The 24,478-nt window shown below is 35.4% G+C and overlaps 1 protein-coding gene across 4 annotated transcripts in view; it reads right to left on the bottom strand.

Moving 5' to 3' along the window:
* The window catches only part of LOC130046518 (uncharacterized), a 121,275-nt gene that overhangs the window by 79,732 nt on the left and 17,065 nt on the right, over positions 1 to 24,478 (bottom strand). Inside the window, exons 3-8 of one of the 4 annotated variants that reach the window (XM_056147861.1) lie at positions 24,215 to 24,272; positions 23,155 to 23,204; positions 21,080 to 21,140; positions 18,155 to 18,263; positions 11,783 to 13,466; positions 4,339 to 5,308 (exon numbers count right to left, since the gene is read on the bottom strand). In XM_056147861.1, the coding sequence (XP_056003836.1) occupies positions 5,265 to 5,308; positions 11,783 to 13,433 (1,695 nt within the window). In that variant the 5' untranslated portion in view covers positions 13,434 to 13,466; positions 18,155 to 18,263; positions 21,080 to 21,140; positions 23,155 to 23,204; positions 24,215 to 24,272 and the 3' untranslated portion in view covers positions 4,339 to 5,264. Of the gene's footprint in view, positions 1 to 4,338; positions 5,309 to 11,782; positions 13,467 to 18,154; positions 18,264 to 21,079; positions 21,141 to 23,149; positions 23,205 to 24,214; positions 24,273 to 24,478 lie in introns of those variants that run through there. The other 3 variants (XM_056147862.1, XM_056147859.1, XM_056147860.1) reach the window with 3 other exon arrangements.

Raw genomic sequence — 24,478 nt, 5'->3', positions numbered from 1 at the left:
TACACAGATACAGGCACCTGAAGTGTGGATAGCTTGTATAGATCTTATGTACACAGTTACAGGCACCTGAAGTGTGGATAGCTTTTATATATCTTATGTACACAAATACAGGCACCTGAAGTGTGGATAGCTTGTATAGATCTTATGTACACAGATACAGGCACCTGAAGTGTGGATAGCTTGTATATATCTTATGTACACAGATACAGGTACCTGAAGTGTGGATAGCTTGTATAGATCTTATGTACACAGATACAGGCACCTGAAGTGTGGATAGCTTGTATAGATCTTATGTACACAGATACAGGCACCTGAAGTGTGGATAGCTTGTTTAGATCTTATGTACACAAATACAGGCACCTGAAGTGTGGATAGCTTGTATAGATCTTATGTACACATACAGGCACCTGAAGTGTGGATAGCTTGTATAGATCTTATGTACACAGATACAGGCACGTGAAGTGTGGATAGCTTGTATAGATCTTATGTACACAGATACAGGCACCTGAAGTGTGGATAACTTGTATAGATCTTATGTACACAGATACAGGCACCTGAAGTGTGGATAGCTTGTATAGATCTTATGTACAAATACAGGCACCTGAAGTGTGGATAGCTTGTATAGATCTTATGTACACAAATACAGGCACCTGAAGTGTGGATAGCTTGTATAGATCTTATGTACAAATACAGGCACCTGAAGTGTGGATAACTTGTAAAGATCTTGTGTACATACCACCCACCGCCCTTCCAGAATGAAATTACTTTTATACAGAACCAATAATTTGTCCAAAATATGCCAATAATCTTTTAACAGTGCATCAATCAGGTTTCAGACCAAAACATTCTTGCAAAACTGCTTTACATAATATCATTGACAAATGACTTGAGAACATTGATGAAGGGAAACTTACAGGTGTACTTTTTATTGATGTGGCAAATGGAAAGGGACCATCTCAAATGAAAACGATGTTACCATCGGAGTCCTTCAGGGTTCTCTATCGGGTCCTCTGTTTTTTGTTCTAATTGTAAATGACTACCCAACATGTCTCAAGCACTCTACAGTCAATATATATGCAGATGATTACCACGCAAGATGTTTCTCATAAATCTTTAGATGTGATAGAAAAAAGTTAAAGGATGATCTTTTAAATTCTATGGAATGGATGCATAAGAACAAATTGACAATAAATTTAAAGAAACACAATGTATTTTAATAGGAACGTAACAGAAATTATCGAAATGTAGAAACCTTTGTATTAATGTTAGTGAAAGTTTTATAGAAAATGTCAAATGTGCCAAACTTTTAGGCGTTTACATCGATTAATGTCTTACGTGGTCTTATCACACAGATGCCTTATGTAAAAGACTTAGTCAGAAACTAAGTGTTTTAAGGAGATTGAGTACTTTTATGTCAAAGGAGGCACTACTAAAAATTTACGATACTATTGTTTTTCCTACTTTTAATTATTGTTGTACAGTATGGCAGAATACAAAGAATAAGACAAATATTGATAGACTTTTTAAATTACAAAGGAGGGCAGCAAGGATCATTTTACACATCAAAGTACCTCATTCACTGTCAACTTCTTGTATGCTATCGAATTTGAGATGGATGCCTTTGATTGACTATTTCATTTAGCGAAATATCATTCTGGTACCGGTATTTAAAGTTTTTCATCATATGACTCCAGAGTATTTGCATGATTTTAAATTTGTGAATGAGGTAAACACAAGAAATATAAAACAGAGCTCTACTACCTTTATTTATTTTACAAGAACCAAAACAGAATATTTTAGATCTTTTATCATTTCAGCAGCAATTTTATGGAACTCATTACCAGATTTTATAAGAAAATGCACAACTACCACATCTTTTAAATCTCAGCCTATCTCAAACATTATTTTGATCCTCAATGATACTCATGTGTTTATTGTCTCTTTCCATCTAGTTCTTATCTGCATGTTTATAAACTGTGATATTTCCATGCTTTGTGATATATCTTCTCGATATGTATGCATGTTATAGACAGGACCACAATGTAAATTAGTTTATACAACTAATTGTGCAATCCTGTATAAATAAATGATATTATCATTATTATCTTTCAGTTCAGGTGAGCTAAATTTAAGACGGTCTAGTTATTTGTTCACAGATAGTATAATTTCTATGTTAAAGCAATACAAACTGTAGATGACGGTAGTTTTAACAATACAAATATACAGAACAATACAAACCTATCAGTTTAACTAATATAAAAGATCTGATGACAAATTCAGCGAAATGAACAAGGGAATGTTGTTTGAGAGCATATCTACAATGTCATAGCCTCGGAAGCAATCGTCATTATACGATAAACTATATCAATACAAACGTACCAACACACTGTAAGTGTAATAGGAAGACTTATGTTAATTCATCTCCTAATATTGTAAGTGTAAGAAACTAATAATCACGCAAAGGTTCCACTGAAATGAAATTGTGATAATGAATATGCTATAAAATCGGCAGATTAAATTGTTTACAAATATGACACTCATGGAGTGTCTATCTCTCATTTATTTATCCGAACTGGTGACCTCCAAGGTCTGATTGCGAACCGGAAATTACGAAGAGGAATTACTGTCAGGAAGACAATAATTCATGAATCGACATTTTCTGCTCATTTGACGGGTTTACTGTTTGTTGCTTCAGATCTACCATGGTTCATTGAAATTATATATTTTAAATCACAGATGTGCTTTTCTGTTTGTTGTTGTATTGTTTGCTTTATTTACCGTCGGTTACAGTTTGTATTGTTTTAAATGCTATATACATGTATCACATCCCTGTTCATACTAAATCTGTTAACAAACGATGAGATAGTTATAACTCCCTTTCCGTGAGGATCCGGTTATAATAGGGCCCCAGTACCCCTTGCTTGTCGTAAGAAGAAATTAAATGGGTAGTGCTTCGGATAAGACCTCAAAAAGCGAGGCCCCATATCACAGCAGGTGTGGCATGAATAACTATTTTGTATTGCTTATAGGAGTTATGAGATTGATCACCGTTCGTATCCTCACCTTCCATGATAAAGATATTTCCCTGCCCAAAGGCCGTAAACACCGAACATAGGACGTTAAACAATATCCAACCAACCAATCAAACAAGAAGTTAAACAATATCCAACCAACAAATCAAACAAGAAGTTAAACAATATTCAACCAACCAATCAAACAATACGTTAAACAATATTCAACCAACCAATCAAACAGGACATTAAACAATATCCAACCAACCAATCAAATGAGACATTAAACAAAATCAAAACAACTAACCAATTAAACGGGACATTGAACAAAATCCAACTAACCAATCAAACGGGGCACTAAAGAATATCAAACCAACCAATCAAATGGGACACTAAACAATATTCAATCAAGCAATCAAATGGGACGTAAAACAATACCCAACCAACCAATCAAATGGGAAGTTTAACAATATCCAACAAATCCTCCTCCTAGGCACCTGGTCTCTTCTCTGCATGGTATATCCAGATGTCCGTGTTTGCCCAACTCTCTATTTTGTATTGTTTGTAGGAGTTATGAGATTGATCACTTCGTTATTTTCACCTTTCATCCTACACACCAATCAAATGGTACGTTAAACAATATCCAACCAACCAATCAAACAGGACGTTAAATATTATCCAACCGATCAATCAAACGAGACATTAAATTATAACCATCCAATCAATCGGGACGTTAAACAATATCCAACCAAATAATCATACGGGACGTTAAACAATACCCAACAAACCAATGAAACGAGATGTTAAACAATATCCAACCAACCAATCAAATGAACCGCTAAACAATATCCAACCAACCACTGAAACGAGATGGTATACAACATCCAACCAACAAATCAAACGGGACGTTAAACAGGTGTTTTAAAAATCCCTTGTCTGCTCAATGGCCGTAAGCGTTAACGATTCTCAAGAGGGACGTTAAATATTATACAATCAATCAATCAATCAGTCAATCTTTATGGAAGGAAAACATTCCATTTCTTTACCACAAGTCCTATCATTGTTGACATGTTGTATAACTATGTAAAGAGCGTAAAATGATATCTTTAACTGAAAGATTTTAAGGTTATCATTATAAAGTATTCTTAACGGAAAAGTATTCTGCGTTTATGGTACTTTCCGGTTAAGATGTCTTTACAAATTAACAACCACATCTAACAGTTAAAGTATTCGTTAAAGTCTCCTTACTATAATATACTCCTGGTCCTGTAACAGAGACACATCAAGCCTCTACCAACATTGACAAAATAAATTCAAATAAGACTGATTTTACGTGACAATATTATATTTTGATATAACATTCTTCAAACAATGCAATGTTAATAACAATTATACAAACCAGATATCTAAATGTATACACAATTTAATATATAATCAATATATAACTGTAATATTCTAGAAGATAAATACTTTGGGGGATACATGATTGTAATTTTAGTGACTGACAATTTCAGCTTCAAAAATGACAGAAATTCTAAGAAAGGCAACAAATTTAGTTGAAAAAGTCGTTTGTCTACTTGGCGACAGTTCTGTATTATTTCAATGTAATTAACCAAACACATCTTATTTATCCTCATTTTCGCGGGTCTCCTCTAAAACCTAATCATCGCTGCTTTCACCTATTTCATTGTTTCTGCTCATCCTCGAGTTTGTTTCAGGAACATCCTCACTATCAGAATCAGTTTACTCATTTTCCAAACATTCCTCACAAATGAAAAGTTTATGTCAAGTGTTACGACAGAATGAGGTTTGGAACATTATATATCAAAGATGACACAAATAATATGGTCCATTGGTTTCTCGTCTTTCAAAATCACACAACACATATCTATGGATGCATTGACTTATTTCAACTTAATGTTGACAATTGAAAATGTTGAGACACCACGGACATCGGGATTCAGGAGTGTCCTCGTCAGATTCAGGAGTGTCCTCTTCAGATTCCTCTGATTTCTGATCATCATCAAATTCCTCTACACAATTATTTCAACTGCTCCCTGATTCAGCAATGCCCTTCTGTGGAGAGGACTTATAGGCAATGCCTGCTGTCCAATCCTATCATGAATTATCATAATAAAATACTGTTTAAATATCAAATAGTCAGCAATGTCCTCAGATGTTCAGATCCTCACAGTTTTCTTCAAACTCGGACTCTTCACTGATTCCCAGCTCTGTTCCAGATTCCTGAATCTCCTAACTTGAAGCTTCCGTGATCCGCTCGTCTCTGTCTGGATTATCTGAAATTTTAATAGAACAAGACAGGTGATCAATCAATCATAGAATCCACCTCTAAAGAAAACTTAACATGGACAATCAATCATAGAACCCACCTCTAAAGAAAACTTAACATGGACAATCAATCATAGAGCCCACCTCTAAAGAAATCTTAACATGGACAATCAATCATAGACCCCACCTCTAAAGAAAACTTAACATGGACAATCAATCATAGACCCCACCTCTAAAGAAAACTTAACATGGACAATCAATCATAGAACCCACCTCTAAAGAAAACTTAACATGGACAATCAATCATAGAACCCACCTCTAAAGAAAACTTAACATGGACAATCAATCATAGAACCCACCTCTAAAGAAATCTTAACATGGACAATCAATCATAGAACCCACCTCTAAAGAAAACTTAACATGGACAATCAATCATAGAACCCACCTCTAAAGAAATCTTAACATGGACAATCAATCATAGAACCCACCTCTGAAGAAAACTTAACATGGACAATGCAAGCATTTTTTATGTATGTAGAAGTTTGAACCAGTTGTACAGCTTAGAATTCGCTAGAAGTGGCCATAGTCCCTAGTCTACCACACTGAGTTCTATATGCTTGTACAATCAATTCTAAGTGATATGGATTGTGTGATTTGAAAGACGAGAGACCCATACTGCTTGTCTCACTAATGTTGGATAATCCGAAAAAAATCATAATCGATAATAGGTCATAATCGGAAGAACTGTATCGATCAATGATTGATATAATCGGATATGTGCAACATAAACACATATTAGCTATTAGGCCTAACGAGGAATGAAATATGTTTTCTTTAGCCACGGGTCTTTAGGATATGACCTAAAACGTAAATTCTGTACCTCACTCCAACAATTAACCACAAAACAAATTAAACACTGCTCTTACATAATGCACTAGATTTCATTTACTTAGCTCTATTACAGTAACTCATTACATCTGTCAGCATCGTAATGACAGAGAGTCACATGATGAAAGTACGGAAGTGTCCCTAAATGTGGTCAGATAAACAGTTATACAAAAGTAATAAATATATCTTACACCACAACTCATTTAATAAAGACTGTGTTAATTAATGAGGTAACAATGCGTTTTGTACTGAGGTTTGTGTTAATGAGGTAAAAATGTGTTTTTGTGTTGAGGTTTGTGTTAATTAATGAGGTAACAATATGTTTTTGTGCTGAGATTTGTGTTAATTAATGAGGTAACAATGTGTTTTGTACTGAGGTTTGTGTTAATTAATGAGGTAACAATGTGTTTTGTGCTGAGGTTTGTGTTAATTAATGAGGTAACAATGTGTTTTTGTGCTGAGGTTTGTGTTAATTAATGAGGTAACAATGTGTTTTGTGCTGAGGTTTGTGTTAATTAATGAGGTAACAGTGTTTTTGTGCTGAGGGTTGTGTTGTATTACATCTGGTATAAACAGTGACAATTTAATGAGATTTAAAAGTGAATAAACAAGATGTGTTTGTGAAACACTGATATCCTCAGATTACAACAAACTAGAACTGTAAGACATTGTAGCTGGAACTTTTGTAGCAATACTGAGAATGTGAGGTAACTTTCATCTAGTTCACATTTTATGTAAAGGTAAATTTCAAGGTCACAAAGTCAGCATGTTTGGTTCCAATGGAAATATCTTGTCACAAGAAATGCACATACTAAATATTAAACCAGTGCCTCTAACCATTTAATAGATATTAAACATTTAATATTTTCTAAAAGTAGGCCAAAGGTCATTGTTAAGGTCATCAGGTCTAAGATTTTGGAACCAATGTAAATGTTGGCTGAAGGAATACAATATTAAACTGAACCTCTTGTGCAGTTTATAAAAGATATGACTAAATTTAAAGTTTTTTTCTTCTAATTTCTAAAAACTAGGTCAATGGTCAGTTTTAAGGTCACAAGGTAAAAAAAAAATCTGAAATCAAAGAAGAGGTCTTCTCACAGGAAATCCACATGCTAAATATGAGAGTAGCACATCTAACGATTCGAAAGATATAACTTAAATCAGTTTTTGGTACCAATGGAAAGGTATTTCCACAAGGAATGCATATATACCAACATACTAAATATGAAATCTCTACTTCTGATGGTGAAAAAGATATGACCAAGGTTAAAGTTTTATGCCAGACTGACAGACAGACAGACATGCCACAAAATCGTTGTCGCTCAGTATATCCCCAAATCTTTGATTCCGGGGGGCATAAAAAGAATGATAAACAGTATTGTCAAAGACAAGATGCTTTATCAGTCACCTTAGTATAATTACTTAAAAGTATCACAACTGACAAGGCCTCAGGGCTACGAAATCTAGAAAAAATCCAAGCTCAATTCTAATATTCACCAACAATGTAAAAGAGGTAGTCTTCAAACTTGAATGACCCTCAAAAATGCCTATGCTGATGAAATACTTTACATAATATAAAATGTAAAATTATTACAATATGACTTATTAGGGCCTGTCCTAGAGCGAAAACCCAGGAGTTGGTTGCCAAACAATTTTGTTGATAAAAAAGATAAGGACTACCTATCTATTTCGTTTCAGTCTAATATCAATAGCAGTAAATATGTTTTCTAGATGTTCTACACATATACGCTATATATACATCAAGTTTAGGAACATCATGGAGTCAGAACCTCTACTCCAGGGATAATAAAATTTACAATTTCATTAGAGGCCTTCCTATTCTACATGATTATACATTTAGTTTACCTTGCAAATGTGCAATTGTTGAAAAGGGTTTTGCATAGGGGTCAATATGTGGTATTTTCATAAATTTTACTTAACCCCTATGACCCTAGGAGTGCAGATTTCCTAAAATTTACAATACATGCCCCCTTGTCCCAAAGATGCTTAAAACTAAATACGACAAGTGATGTTTGTAAAACATGTATGTCCCCATATGTGTTAAAATTAACAAGAGGACCATGGGCCACATCGCTCACCTGAGCCTCCTATATATTCGCATGTAAAACTTTGATCCCTATTGTGAACCCAACCTACTATCGGGCGCCCATGATTTTTTTTTTCAAAATTGAATCTGGACTATATTAAGAAGCATTCATGTGAATGTCAACTTTTCTGGCCCAATGATTTTTCAGAAGATTTTTTATGATTTTCCCTATATACATGTATCTAAAAATTCATTCCCTATTGATGCCTTATCTTACCCCCAGGGGGCAAGATTTTAACAAATCGGGAATCTGCACTATGTCAGGAAACTGTCAAGTAAAGTTCAACTTTCCTGACCCAGTAGAAGATTTCCCCTATATATTTGTATGTAAAACTTTGATCCCCTGTTGTGGTTCCATCCTATCCTCAGGGGCCATGATTTTTACAAACTTCAATTTGCACTATGTTAGGAAGCTTTAAGCTTTCATGTAAATTTCCATTTTCTTGGTCCACATGTTTTTTTAGAAGTGGATTCTTAAAGATTCTCCCTATATTTTTTTGTAAAACTTTGATCCCCCTTGTGGCCACATCCTACCCCCGGGGGCCATGATTTTTACAAACTTCAATCTGCACTATGTTAGGAAGCTTTCATGTAAATTTCCACTTTCCCGACCCAGCAGTTATTGAGAAAAAGATTTCCCCTATATATTTGTATGTACAACTTTGATCCCATATTGTGGCCCCATCCAACCCCCATGGGCCATGATTTCAACAACCTGGCATCTGCACTATGTTAGGAAGCTTTCTTGTAAATTTCAGCTTTTCTGGCTAAAATCAACAGGGGTCATCTACTCCTTATGCTGTACCAGTATACCAAGTTTGGTGTCAATCAAGCAAATACTTCTTAATCTATAGGAGACAATATATTACTGTGTCCAGTTTAACCCTTGACCTTTGACCATGTTACCTCAAAATCAATAAGGGTAATCTTCTCCTGAAGATGTACTAGTGTACCAAGTTTGATGTCTGTCAAGCAATTGGTTCTCAAGATACTGGGCAAACAGTATATTCTGATGTCCAGTTTGACCCCTGACATTTGAATATATGACATCAAAATCAACAGGGATCATCTTCTGAATCTCCAGAAGATTTACCAGTGTACCAAGTTTGATGTATGGCAAGCAGAGGGTTCTCCCAATATGGAGTGGACAGAATATTCATTTGTCCAGTTTGACCCTTGACCTTTGACCATGTGACCTCAAAATCAATATGGGTCATCTACTCCTAAAGATATACCAGTGTAACAAGTTTGATGTCTGTCAAGCAAATGGTTCTCAAGATATTGAGTGGATGGTAGATCCCTATGTCTAGTTTGATCCTTGACCTTTGACCATGTAACCTCAAAATCAGTAGCGGTAATCTACTCTATGGGATGTACCAGTGTACTAAGTTTGATGTCTGTCAAGCAAAGGATTCTCAAGATATTTAGTAGAAAGTATATTTCTATGTCCAGTGTAAATTGACCCTTGATCTTCTGACCTAAACACAATAAGGGTATGTTTCTCCTCATAACCAACCTACATAAGAAATGTCAATATGATCAAGTGAATGGTTCTCAAGATATTGAGCAGACAACATTACTGACCAACAGGTGCAAAAGCAACATGCCTCTCTTCTTTGAAGGGGGGGGGGGGGGGGGGGGGGGGGGGGGAGGAGGGCATAACAATAATTGAAATGGTAGAACTTTATATCAAAAAGTTGAAATTAAAATGTTCAATTGTTAACAAATAGTGGCCGACAATGCATACTGACCAATTGTAATAGGTCACCTGAGGTAACTTAATGAAATTACGATAAATGTCACAAATACGATATAATTATATACAAAATTAGTTGTAATTCATTAATTTCATTTAATAAACATGGAGTGGCGATCTCTTATTGAAATAATTCCATTCTAACTACATTTGTATTTGTTTCTACCTAGTTTACAAGACTCAACTCAGAGTGTTATCAGAACTTGAATTTTAAAAACAAAGTAGATCAACATTCATCATTTATTTAGTTTCAAGGGGGTGGGGTGTTAATTGTTTTGTTTTTGTCAGACCTTGACTTTTGATACAGACCCTTAAGTTCATGATAGCTATTCCACACAGAGACTGGTGTAATGTACATACTCGGTGTCAAACCAGTACACAATGTAGATTTTGTCCACACCTGCTACAGAAACATACAACATCACACCATCACAGAAACATACAACATTCCACAAACCAAAGCTGTGTCAATATCACTGATATTTACAAAGTAGGATAGTTAAGTAGAAGAAATAGATTATAAACATGTCAAGTTTTAAACTGGCAATGATCAATGTTCTACAAATCTCAACAAGATAATAATTGTAACAGAATGCTGTTAATAAAATCTCCCCATTGAACACCTATTGAATCCCAACCCAAAATATTAAATAAAACCATTTCTCCTCATCTAATCATTGCCCCCATTGTAATTAAAATTAATTATATTATATTATTAATATTATTCACTTAATGTAATTATAACCCACATCATTTAACATTAAACCTACACACTAAGTTAACCTTAATTATCAACCACATTTTAATAACAACCTAACTCCTCGTCTAATTATATCCCATGTTGTAATTAAAATTAATCACTAGTTGTAATTAAATCCAACATTGTAGTCAAAATTAAATATTACCTCTAATCATAACCCACATTGCAATAGAAACATACCTCCTACTCTAATTATAACCCATTTGTAATTAAAATTAATTCCTAGCTCTAATTATAACTCACATTGTAATTAGAAATAATCCCTAGCTCTAATTATAACTCACATTGTAATTATAATTAATCCCTAGCTCTAATTATAACTCACATTGTAATCAGAATTAATCCCTAGCTCTAATTATAATTCAAATTGTAATTGTAATTAATCACTAGCTCTAATTATAACCTGCAATGCAATCAGAATTAATCCCTAGCTCTAATTATAACTCACATTGTAAAATTTAGAATTAATCCCTAGCTCTAATTATAACTCACATTGTAATCAGAATTAATCCCTAGCTCTAAATATAACTCACATTGTAATTAGAATTAATTGATAGCTCTAATTATAACTCACATTGTAATTAGAATTAATCACTATCTCTAATTACAACACACATTATACATGCTGTAATGAAAACTAAACATTACCTATAATTATAACCAACTTGTAATGAAAACTTAACTCCTTCCCTAGATATAACCCATACTGTAATTAAAATTAATCACTAGTTCTAATTATTATGATTATAACCACCTCGTAATTAAAACCAATCAACACCTCTAATTATAGCCACACTAATTAAAATTAGATATAACCTCTAATCATAACCTACACTGTACATTTTTTAAAACATCACTATCATAACAATGTCATAGCATAACAATAATTTATAATGGATTCCTGTGTAGAATTTGATGTTATTTATACTGACTGATATAGTACAATAAACTACAGTACTACTAGTACTTACCAGTCAGAGAGTACCTCCTCTGTAGATATCTATATACAGACACTGTGTTGGTGTACCATGATCCGACCCAGAGAAGGTGAGTTTTATCATCATAGTTCAGGCTGCGTGGTCTGTTTATCCTGTGTTGTCGTGTCAGTAACAGAGACAGGAAGTGACCGTCCTTGTCAATCATCTGTACTGTGTCGGTGTTATCATCACACACCAGGATGTGTGACAGCGCGTCTGTACAGATTCCACGTGGTAATAGTGATGATCCTGATGGAGGTCCTGTGTAGGAGAATCGATGTCTCCCCCCGCGCTCTGTCACTACTACACCACGTAACAAGTCAGACACAATAATATCACCGTTATTGTTCTCTGTGATATAATGAGGATCACTATACGGTGTCTGACGTTTGTTGTCGTGTTGTATGGTCAGGATGTGTTGACCACTACTGTTGTACCGGGTTACCTTGCCTTTGTTTGTTTTATAGTTACACATCCCGACCATCAGATCTCCAGTGGACGGGGAGCAGTACACACACCGTGGTTGCCATGGTGATGTATACTCTATCTGTGTGGTGACTGTGTGATTGTTCACAGACAGTTTGTTGATGTTACGTTTACTGTCTACATAAATCAGTTCACCAGAACTGTTCACTGTGTGTTCTCCATAGAATGTTATATCTGTCACACGGTGTATAGTGTCTCCTGTTGTGTCTGTCAAGATGAGATTGTTATCATCAGAGACCCAGACCCGGTCTGACATCACACGAGATATGTGTACCACACAATTAACACCTGTCACACAGACAGACGTGTGTAATACAGGTGTGGACATCAGTTTCACACACTCGTCTATTCCTACTTGTCGTTTTCCTGTTGTCATTTGGATTTCTGGGATTCCCCTCAATAACTGACTGACATCCTCCATGTTGAATCCCTCAGTCAGGGACAGCAGCAGGTGTTGTGGAAGATTAGGGGTGTCCTTTATCTGGGGGACACGACTGGTCTTTATAAACAAGAGGAATTGTACCGCTCTGTTTGCTGATTGTTCATATCTGTCTTCATAGTTCTGTATGTGGGTGAGGTGTCTGTTCATTTTTCTCTTCTGTTGTTGTATTCTATCAATCAATAAACCTCGGTATCTTGTTTTAACATTACATACCGCAGTGTCAATCAGATCCTTCAGTCTCTGGGCTTTTGTTGACATCTGCTGTGATTGACGGTGACAGATTTGTGGGGGACAAGTTTGGATATCAGTTTGGATTCCTGCCAGGAGAACACGACAGTTATAGAGAGTCTCACTTCTGATGTTGTCAATGATTTCTCGGTGTTGTTGTCGCTTTGTTTGATAGGCTGTTCTAATGTCCAGTATTTGGTGTTTTCGGTGCTCTAAACATCGGAAACAGACAGAAAGTTCACACGACTGACAGAACATTTCATAGAACCTGTCTGGATGTCTGACACAGATCTCTTGTCTGAGGATGTAGTTAAACTTCTCACGGTAAATCACAACATCATGGTGTTTGGTATGTAGATCGATGACATGTTTCTCTTTACACTGTAAACACAGATCACGTTTACATGTGTTACAGTAAAACTCAGTGTCCCCCTGACATTGAGAACATTGTCGTACTTTTAGCTGAGTGCTGAGTCCTAGTGTGTCCATGATGTGGAGGGTCTGGGTCTTTAGGAACACAATCTACAATAATTAAACTGACATGTAAATATCAACCTATTCACAATATACATTTATTTCACACATTCAAGTGATCTACATATTTCACACACTGATTGCAATTGACCTGTTTTTGACATGTACATTTGTTGAATGCTAAGGTCAAAAATATAAATGGTTGTGTTTCCACTAATATTCAGTCAAAATTAGAGTAACTTGGTAGGAAATGAATTATATTTGTTAAACTTAAATCCAAGACAAGAAGATGTTCTGAATTCTGATTACAATTTCCATTCAATTAGCAGATCTATTGACATACTGAAAACAAGGGGCTCATTTTTCATTATAGATACAGTTGTTGAATATGCTTTCATATTAAGTCATATTCTAAACTATATTATTACCACGGTCATCTCCATTTTTTTACCAATAATTTTTTGGAGAACATATAGAAACATTTCTAGGGTAGGGGTATAATTTAGAGTTGATTGTATTAGTGGAAACAAAGCAATGATTACTTTTGGCCTAATCAAACACATGTACTTCCATGCTGATGGTCCACAACGCTCACCTGAGTCACTTTGCTGATACAGAGATGTGACTGATCAGCTTAGAACACTGATAGTGGGACAACAATGATCCGAGACCTGTCCCTAGACAACTGTATACACTAAATGTCTTAAGATGACTGTATAATCTGTAAAATGATTTCATTTGTTACTAGTACTTTGTTGTTATTATAGATATCTGATCTACAGTCTGACCTAATAATTAATATGTCTGAAGTAGCAGGACTCTTGTTGACCTTTGACCTAGATATATGATACAGTGGAACCCCGTTATTACGTTTTCCATTTTGTCACGATAAAATAACGTAATACCGGGGGCAACGTAATAAACGTTCCCAGTGAAATCCATTAAAAATATCATTTGGAAATTGTATATCGTCCGTTGTTACTCCGTGAAGGGGTGTGTGAATATATCTTTACTGTTTCTTTGTTTAAAAGACTATTATACTTTGTTTTATTTACATCTTATCTTTAATGTCCGTAATTCTTCATGTTCTTATCCCTTTTCTTTATTTCTGGTGTAGGATACATAGGATGTTTTGATAAACGTTGTTTTTTCTGCATTCGTTTGGACCGCCATTTTGTTCAACTTTAAAACAATGCGTTCATGTAAATTTCTATCAATAACTCGTTCCGGTTCGTATTCAACATTCGTATTAAAAAAATAACAAAACATCGTTTCATTAAGTTCTCTAATTACACAATACACAACACAATAAAAAAAAAAATCCCACCCCAAAACAACAAAACTATAGACACAAAACGCACACGATACCCAACACTTACACACTTCTCACCAACGATAAACACGGAGAACAATTTAAGCGCAATCCACATAAAAAAAAATATAATGATGCACGAAGATTTCATTTACAACGTTAAATGATGGCACTAAAATCACGTACGCATCAAGGGATTTTAGAATATTCACTGAGGTAAATGCTGTGCGAGAATCGGCCGATAACACAGGACAGTTTGATTGGTGTATGTATGGACGAGATTTACGAACACCCAAGCTGCTTGTCCAAACAACGGACAATTTTTTAATTGACCACCTTTCGTCACCTATGTCCAAGCAGTTACCCAAGCGATTTTAACAATGCTACGATAAATCTTGTCTTTCATGTTCGGTACCAAAGCTGTCCATAAATAGAGTTTTAATAGCGAAGGTAATCACACTATGCTGAACACTCAGGTGGTTGAGATATTATTTCTTCGATTATCAAAATATGAAAAATGAAGTAAATTTCATAGAGTACAATGTCTAAATAAACATTATTTAATTGTTTATCACTGGCTTCTATACAGGGTATTCACCTGTATTAATGTCGCTAGATCTATCGAAGCGTGATCAGTCAAGCGTCTCTAATCCCCAAACAGACCAGGAAATTTACGTGGTGACTGCCTCAGACAGTCAAGGTGTGAATGACTTATTATTTCGAGAATCATTATTGAATAATTAGGGGTTTATTACGTTTTTGTCGGAATTTTTACAACGTAATACCGAGTCCCGGCATCTTAGGGCAACGTAATAACGAGGTCTATTTTATATAGGTTTGTTAAGAAATGGTTTTGTGCTTTGAAATTTCAACGTAATATGCGGACTAACGTATTAAAGGGGGAACGTAATAACGGGGTTCCACTGTATCTATGTGTTTTTCCTATGCTGCATATCTAAGCTAAATTCTAATACTCAGCCGCAGTGTAAAACATGATGTGTTCTTAATACACAAATGTCCCTGTAAGTACTAATAATGATGGAAGCCTTTACATGTTACATTTAACATTACATGACTGATTGGGACCCGGCCGTGAGTCAGAACCCTGGGGTTGTAAAAATCACACGTTTGATGCATCCCCTTTTGCTTTTTCTAAATTTGCCTTTAGTTCTTATACTGCATCTGATAGCAAAATTAAAAATGATCTCATAATCGACATATGAAACCAAAACCCATATTCCTGAGATCATGGAATTTACAATTTTGGTAAAGGGCTCCTGCTAAATACTTTAATATTTAGTTTCAATGTTGTATCAGTAACCTTAAGATGTGCTATTTAAAGGCCTTACACATAAACATTATATGCCAAGTCGAGCCCCACCCTGGAGTCAAAAACTTTACCCAAGAAATGTACAATTTTGGTACAGGCCTTCCTGCTTTACATTACTATGCATTTATATTTCATTACAGTTGGGTAGTTGTAGAGGAGAAATTTGTCAATTTCGTTCAGTTTTAATTTGAAAAGAATTGGAATGGAAATTATCCATAAGTTAAAAATACTCAATTGCTAATGCACGACGATGGAGGCAAATCTTCAACAAGGTCATCTGAATGACTCAGGTGACTTAAAAATGACCTTTGGACAACAGCAGTTTAGTTTGATCATTGAACATTATGTTGCCTACAGCTTCAGACAACACATCAGATTCCATTCTTGAATCAAACAAAACAGATGTTGTTCTCGGACTCAGTCAATAAAAGTATAAGACCATGTCAATTTGTAATCTAGTTCGTTGGATTCGCCGCTTCTATTTGTAACAAATCCAAATGATAATATTATCAAAAAATAATATCCGCCCGCGTGTTAAAAAATATCCGTAAATATTTTTTTTAGTTTTTACAACAAGCGCACAAATAACCTTGATGTATATGCTGACAAATGACAGAAGTGCGGGCTCTCGAGAAATTTCCTAACAGTGTAATACGGTTAAGTTATTCATGATGTCTATCTTAATATGTACGATACTTCATACCACTGGATTGGAAGTTGTTCCTTATGCTGGAATCAAACTGGAAGCCGATGAAACTTTTGAAGCACTATTCCATGCCACTATTTAGAGAACATTGATAGCGTATGCTTAATTGTTTGATTAGCCTATATATTGACTGAAGTCTCTCTTGAGAATATTTCACTCACATGAAGACGTTACCATTGCCGGTGAAGGGCTGCAAAATTTAGGCCTATGCTCAGCGCTTATGGCACTGAGGGATCTTTATCGTGCTACACCTGTTGTAACAAGGATCTGTTTTTGCAGTCCTATCTGAAGGACCGCCCTATTTATTCACCTCTTACAACAAGCAAGGGGTACTGATCGATGACTATTTTAAACCGGACCGACAGTTAACGACAAATTCACAAAAGGTTTGGTGATGTCATATCAAAATTCAAGAAAATGCTCAAAGCGATGCAATGGATATTGCATTTGCAATGAATGTCAAAACTGGATGTGTCCCTAGCAATATGCATATCTCTGAATCGAAAGTTTGTAGAAATGAAACTTCAATAAAATTCTTCAATAAAGTGCACCGCCACGGCACATGATACGCCCGTCACATATTGTTAACAGTATAGATTGTACCCATTAAAACATTTTTTATATCACCTTAACTAAATGTCACAGTGACCTTAAAGTAGGATGCGACACACCTTCTATCTAAGATGCATTACTTGACCAATTTTGGTGATTCTAGGTCTAATAGTTTTCAAGTTATGAGCCGGACAAGTTTTTGCCATATATGGCCATATCTTCTTAATGAAAAGTCACAGTGACCTGGTTTTAATGTACGACACACCTTCTACCCAAGATGTATCTACAGACAAAGTTTGATGATTCTAGGCCTTGTAGTATTTAAGTTACGGGTCGGACACGAAAAAGCTAACAGATGGACGGACAGACGGACGGACGGACATGAACGCCATACCATAATACGTCCCGTCTTAAGACGGGCGTATAAAAAGACCTCATCAGTTAATGTTGCAAAGTACATGTATTAGGTATAAAGAAAATAAGTCTTTGAAACCTGAAATACTTCTTATTTATTGTAAACTACATGTATATCAGCAAAGTTAAAAAATATTAAGTTTATGTGGTAAACAAATGATATCTGATGATTTTAGATCTTTATTTTTAGGCACCCGCTTTTTAAAATCACACTTAATTCAATTAAAAATATTTTTATTTCTTGTATTCGCTCGCCTCATAATTTTTATCTCCAAAATTAAAAATATTTGTAAAATAATTTCGTCCTCTCGCCTCACTTTTTTTGTTTGAAACGCCGAAGAACTATTTTACAAATTGATGTGGCCTAATTGTAAGTTTTCTTGACTTTTAAGAAATCTGCATGTACAACACAATATACAAACCTATACAGTAACTTGTTGATGGTCCAATCCTCCGTCAAAACAGGAAGTCAGATTTTGATTAATGTTGAGTCCCCCTACTTAAAGATACTTTGTGTGGTCAAAACTGATGCTGAAGGAGGAAATATGAAAAAGTTACAAAGGAGTTGAAACATTGAAAAGTTAAATACAGCATTGTTTTTTTTACAAGAAGAACAAGTTAAATGTGTTTGACAGACAAACTTTGAATAAAATATTTTCATATGAATTTTTAACTCAAGGAGTAGAAAAAACTGAATTAAATCATAGAATTATTTTTTTTCCCACAACAACAAGTTTAATGTGTTTTTGAAACTCTATGCCCCAAGTATGGCTATACGTTCAATATTTGCAAATTTGACTGTGATCTTCATTAATGACCTTGACCTTAATCATACACATCAACTTTCCTGGTTTCGTTGTGAAATTTACGGTTTTTGAAGGGTATATCTAAATTATTGATATGTACAAAAAATCTCAAGGTGCACACTTTCTTCACATCTTTTAAAGTTAGACCCCCTGACCATTATATAAATCACTGATATGTTTCATTTCACTGATAGTAGAGTATGGATAGGATAAGCGATGACCCGGTGTACATTGACTCGGGTAGATTAACACAGATTATTTAAGGTTGATCAATCCTCATATTATGTCATGGGTTTTTGCAAAAATCTTTATCAAATTAAGCTTTGCACAAAAATTGGTAAACTATTGATACTGAAAAAGTTATATTTTCCATAGATAAACAATAATTTATAATGCAAGGTGAAGATAACGAACAGTGATCAATCTCATAACTCCTAGAAGCAATACAAAATAGATAGTTGGGCAAACACGGACCCCTGGACACACCAGAGGTGGGATCAGGTGCCTAGGAGGAGTAAGCATCCCATGTTGACCGGTCACACCCGCCGTGAGCCCCATATCCTGATCAGGTAAACAAGAGGCCCATGGGCCACATCGCTCACCTGAGTCACCTTGGCTCATATTTAAAGCTTTTTCCTATATATTCACATGTTAAATTTAAATCCCTATTGAGGCCCCAACTTACTGCCGGGGGCCATGCATTTTACAAATGTGAATCTGCACTATGTCAGGAAGCTTTCATGTAAATGTAAACTTTTATGGCCCAGTGATTCTGCAGAAGAATTCCCCGATATATTTGTATGTAAAACTTTGACCACCTACTGTGGCCCCATCTTACTCCCGGAAACCATGGATTTTACAAACTTGAATTTGCACTATGTCAGGAAGCTTTCATGTAAATGTAAACTTCTTTGTCCCACTGGTTCTTAAGAAGTACTTTTAAAAAAATATTTTTCCGATACATTTCTATACAAATCTTTAAACCCTATTGTGGCCCCATCCTGTGGGGGTGGGGTAGGGGGGTATGATTTTAACAAATATAATTCTGCATTATGTCAGGAAGCTTTCATGTAAATTTCCACTTATCTGGCCCAGTAGTTCTTGAGAAGATGATTTTTAAAGATTTCCCCATATATTAGTGTGTAAAACTTTGATCCCCTATTGTGGCCCCATCCTACCCCCAGGGACCATGGTTTTAATAACCTTGAATCTGCACTATGTCAGGAAGCTTTTACGTAAATCTCAGCTTTTCTGGCCAAGTGGTTGTTGAGAAAATCTTTAAAGATTTTCCCAATATATTTGTATGCAAAATTTTGATACCCTATTGTGGTCCCATCCTACCCCCAGGGAGCCATCATTTTAACAAACCTGAATCTGCACTATGTCAGAAAGTTTTCATGTAAAAATCAGCTTTTCTGGCTCAGTGGTTCTTGAGAAGACTTTCAAAGATTTTACCTATATATTTGTATGTAAAACTTTGATCCCCTATTGTGGCCCCATACTACCACCGGGAGCCATGATTTTATCAAACTTGAATCTGTACTATGTCATGAAGCTTTCACGTAAATTTCAGCTCTTCTGGTCCAGTGGTATTTGAAAAGAAGATTTTTAAATGACCTCATCCTATTTTTGCATCTATGTGATTATCTCCCATTTGAAGGGGACAAGACCCTTTATTTGACCAAAGTTGAAAGCCCTTCAACCAAGGATACTTTTGGCAAAATTTGGTCAGCTTTTCTGGCTCAGTGGTTCTAGAGAAGATTTTTAAAGATTTTTCCTATATATTTGTATGTAAAACTTTGACCCCCTATTGTGGCCCGATCCAACCCCTGGAACCCATGATTTGGACAAACTTGAATTTGCATTATGTCAGGAAGCTTTCATGTAAATCTCAGCTTTTCTGGCTTAGTGGTTCTTGAGAAGAAGATTTTTAAAGTTTTTCCCTATATATTCGTATGTAAAACTTTGATCCCACCCTTGTGGCCCCCATCCTACCCCGGGGGCCATGATTTGAACAAACTATGTCAAGAAAGTTTTCATGTAAAAATCAGCTTTTCTGGCTCAGTGGTTCTTGAGAAGAAGATTTTTAAATGACCCCACCCTATTTTTGCATTTTTGTGATTATCTCCCCTTTAAAAGGGACATGGCCCTTCATTTGAACAAACTTGAATGCCCTTCACCCAAGGATGCTTTTGGCGAAGTTTGGTTGAAATTGGTCCAGTGGTTCTGGAGAAGAAGTCGAAAATGTGAAAAGTTTATATACAGACAGACGGACGACGGACGAAATGTGATCAGAAGAGCTCACTTGAACTTGAACCTTCGATTCAGGTGAGCTAAAAACCAATGATGGACAGCTCTAAAACTTTCTAAATGTCAAATAGGCGAAAATAGGAAGATATATAGTGAAATCGTAAGGCGCATGACCTACTCCTTGAAAAGAAGCTGTCATGTAAATTTTCACTTTTCTGGATCCAAGGATTCTGACATCAAAATACACAGACACAATTCTGTGTAGATGTATGTGTATATAGGAACCATTACCTTTTTAACATCACCTTCCTTTCTTCAGTAATGCAGGACCTCATGGGAGTCCAGTGTGAACCTGAAAACATCAAGGGGTCACATTTATTCAAATATCACCATGGTGATCAATTCACTTTGATCTGAAACATTTTCTTACAAAACAAAACCTTGACCAAGCTCACTGCTAATCAAGTACTCCATTGAAATTCAAACTTCAACTTAACAAGAGGTCCATGAGCATTAACAGTAACCTGAGTATCATACATGTATATAGGAAAGTGTTGTCTGTTGATGAGTGATTCTTTTAAACACGAAGAACCGAATGAGCTTCAGATTTTGTAATCAATTATTATATATCTGTTTGTATGCAATCTTTGTCACAAGTATGATTTCTTTATTGTCTTCTTATTACAAAGTTGTCCACTAGATACATAGTGGGAGGGACGGACAGAAGATAGATGTGTAGACAGACAGACACGGTGTTTCTTACATCTAAACCTAACCTACAAGGGCTATTACTCTGAACTCCATTTTGTTTATTATATATTCAGAGGTAAAAAACAGATTTTCAATAATACAATGTGGGTTTTTTTTTTCACTACAATTGTTTGCTTTTTAGGTCTTATTGTACAAGAACTTTATGGAAGAAGTGAGAGGAGTTGACATAAAATAACGTAAACAAGTTAACTAAAAATAAGGACATCATGCGGTATCACTAAAAATAACCTGTTTCAGACATTAACAGTGCTGCATGGTATTGGATGAAGAACAGGAGCAAAGAGAGGTAAGTCATTGTGACAAACAGATAATTTGCATGCGTTATTTTTTTCTAATAACGTGTTTGCATTATGACCATGACTGTTTGTCAAATACTCTTCAGAAGAAAGAGTTACTGGTTTTTAAGATATGAACTTAAAAATGGGGGTTCCCTGCCACGATAGACATCGACATGTTAAATGACTCTCACTGCCACAGTCCTGAGCACTAAGTATAGGTCAATACATGTTAAATAACCCTCACTGCCACAGTCCTGAGTACTAAGTATAGGTCTACATTTGTGGTCCTTCATTTACAGCTGGTGTTAACTTAGTATGAATGAGAATTTCTTGAAGCGATGTAAAGCAAACAAACAAAACAATATCACTATCATATTCACAAGCCAAGTGTCCGATTCGCTTACTCTCATCTCCCCCTAGGCGGATTTAGTCGCATTTCCAAGCCTTCAAAATATCGGGCTTTGACTTTCCAAGGCATCAAATCAAATTGCGCCATACATAGTTAGATTTGACTAATGGTGGCCCCCATGTTTAGCCCATGACATTTTGTTTAAAAATCAAACACGGGCGATTTTGAAATTTCATAGAAAGTTTTGGGATTTACGATCAACTTCTAGAGATAATCAATCAGTTACATCACCCAAATGACGATAAAGGACGGTATGTACTGGAATGAACGGAACAAATTCAGCAAAATTGAGTACAATATCAAAACGAAAGTAGAAACGCTGAAATCTGAGTGAATTGTTTCGATGCGTGATTTACGCCTTAAACACAAAGGTGACATAGTCATCCAATTTTATTGTTTTCCTTTGTCAACTCCATTTTGTAAACATACACTTGTAACAGAAATTAAATTTTTTTATCCGATTGGTTAGATTTTGTCTTTGTCAAATACGATAACTCGTTCGATCCAATAGATGGCAGTTCAGTCGCAACTAAATCCACCAAGGGGGAGATGAGAGTATGCGAATCGGACAGTTGGCTTACGAAGATGTATTTCTATCTGACAAGTTCTGATTGTTTGATTCTTTAAATGAAATAATGCACCACAGAAGTCCTGAAAATTACAATGTCTGCCCTCCTTTGTTCCAAGAATGCTTCATACAAACTTTGGAATTTTTGACAGATGACACACGACGATAGACGGAGTACAATAGCAATAGGTCACCCGAGTGACTCAGGTGACCTAAAATAGCCAATATTATTAAGTTGTGACTAGACATTGATATCCTCCTTTAAACACTCCATGTCATTCATATCCAGAGTTACAAATACAGGTAAATTATCCATGTAATAAAGAAACTCTTACAATACCACTCTGCTTTTATCTTCCTTTTCTCTTTCACACAGCTGTCCTGAGAATTCTGTTAAAAGTAATCTAAGTTGTTAATAATTCTATGATTCTATTATAGATTGTACAATTATAGCTTGAGATAAATTTGAATTATTGTTGGTATACATACAATGTTTGTTTGAGTCAATGAGGAGTGCTATACAATGAAATGTCCTAATGCCAAGGGACATGACTCTGACAAAATATTTTTACTTGACCTAAATATTTAACAAACTTGACCTGTGTAATTTGATACATTGATATCCTGACCATTAACTCAAAATGTCCACATACAACTGAGACAACCATAGGCTGAAGAGTCTAACAAGAGAGGTAGTGACTGATTTTTCACCAAACATCCACAATTAGAGGTAAATTGGGTAGGATCTTAAAACGGAGGTCATGGTAGGCGTTAGTACGGGAACCCTCACTACTATGACCTTAAATTTATGAAGTTTCAATAAGAGAAACCCATTCTTGAATGAGACAGAAAATAATGTATGATCTTCAAAATCTTATCTTATGTTCATTATTTCCAACTTATCTAACCTCTTTAAGAGGATAGAGAGTATTGAACAAATTCCATTAACAGCCCCTCCCCCCCCCAACATGTGGAAAGATTGGAAAAGATCACATAGAATTTCTAACTGATATTGGCCTTGTGATAAGTAAAGAATTGAATTAGAAGTTGTGAATAGTTTACAGAAGACAGGTATGACAAACTTTAATCAAGAAAACTCGGATGTAAGCTCAAACTTATGTACACTGATATCATAAAACTCAGCTGTGAGTTTAAACATATTGAACTTGTTCTGAGATCACAAACCTCAGCTGTGAGTTTAAACATATTGAACCTGTTCTGAGATCACAAAACTCAGCTGTGAGTTTAAACATATTGAACCTGTTCTGAGATCACAAAACTCAGCTGTGAGTTTAAACATATTGAACCTGTTCTGAGATCACAAAACTCAGCTGTGAGTTTAAACATATTGAACCTGTTCTGAGTTCATAATATTTTGATATCAATGTTACAACTGTTACCAGTGCCTGTTTTCTGTTCTTCTGTCTTTGTGATGCTGATATATCTAGCTGTTATCATCTGTGGAAACAAAAATACACAATTCATCATATACTAGCATGTGATACAGTTACTGTATTGAAACATATTCAACAGAAATAGTTACAATGCAAGAGAAGTCTTTGAAAAGTCCCAGGAGTCTGGTGCCCGGGGCCTGGTAAAGTTAGGAGCACGGATGTGAAACTTGCAAATTCATAAGTCCAGACAGAAAATTACTTTCATTATAC

Source organism: Ostrea edulis, chromosome 8 (assembly GCF_947568905.1).
Source record: "Ostrea edulis chromosome 8, xbOstEdul1.1, whole genome shotgun sequence".
Classification (NCBI taxonomy): domain Eukaryota; kingdom Metazoa; phylum Mollusca; class Bivalvia; order Ostreida; family Ostreidae; genus Ostrea; species Ostrea edulis.
Note: the sequence above shows the minus strand (reverse complement) of the source record. Positions and strands in the feature narration are given on the sequence as shown.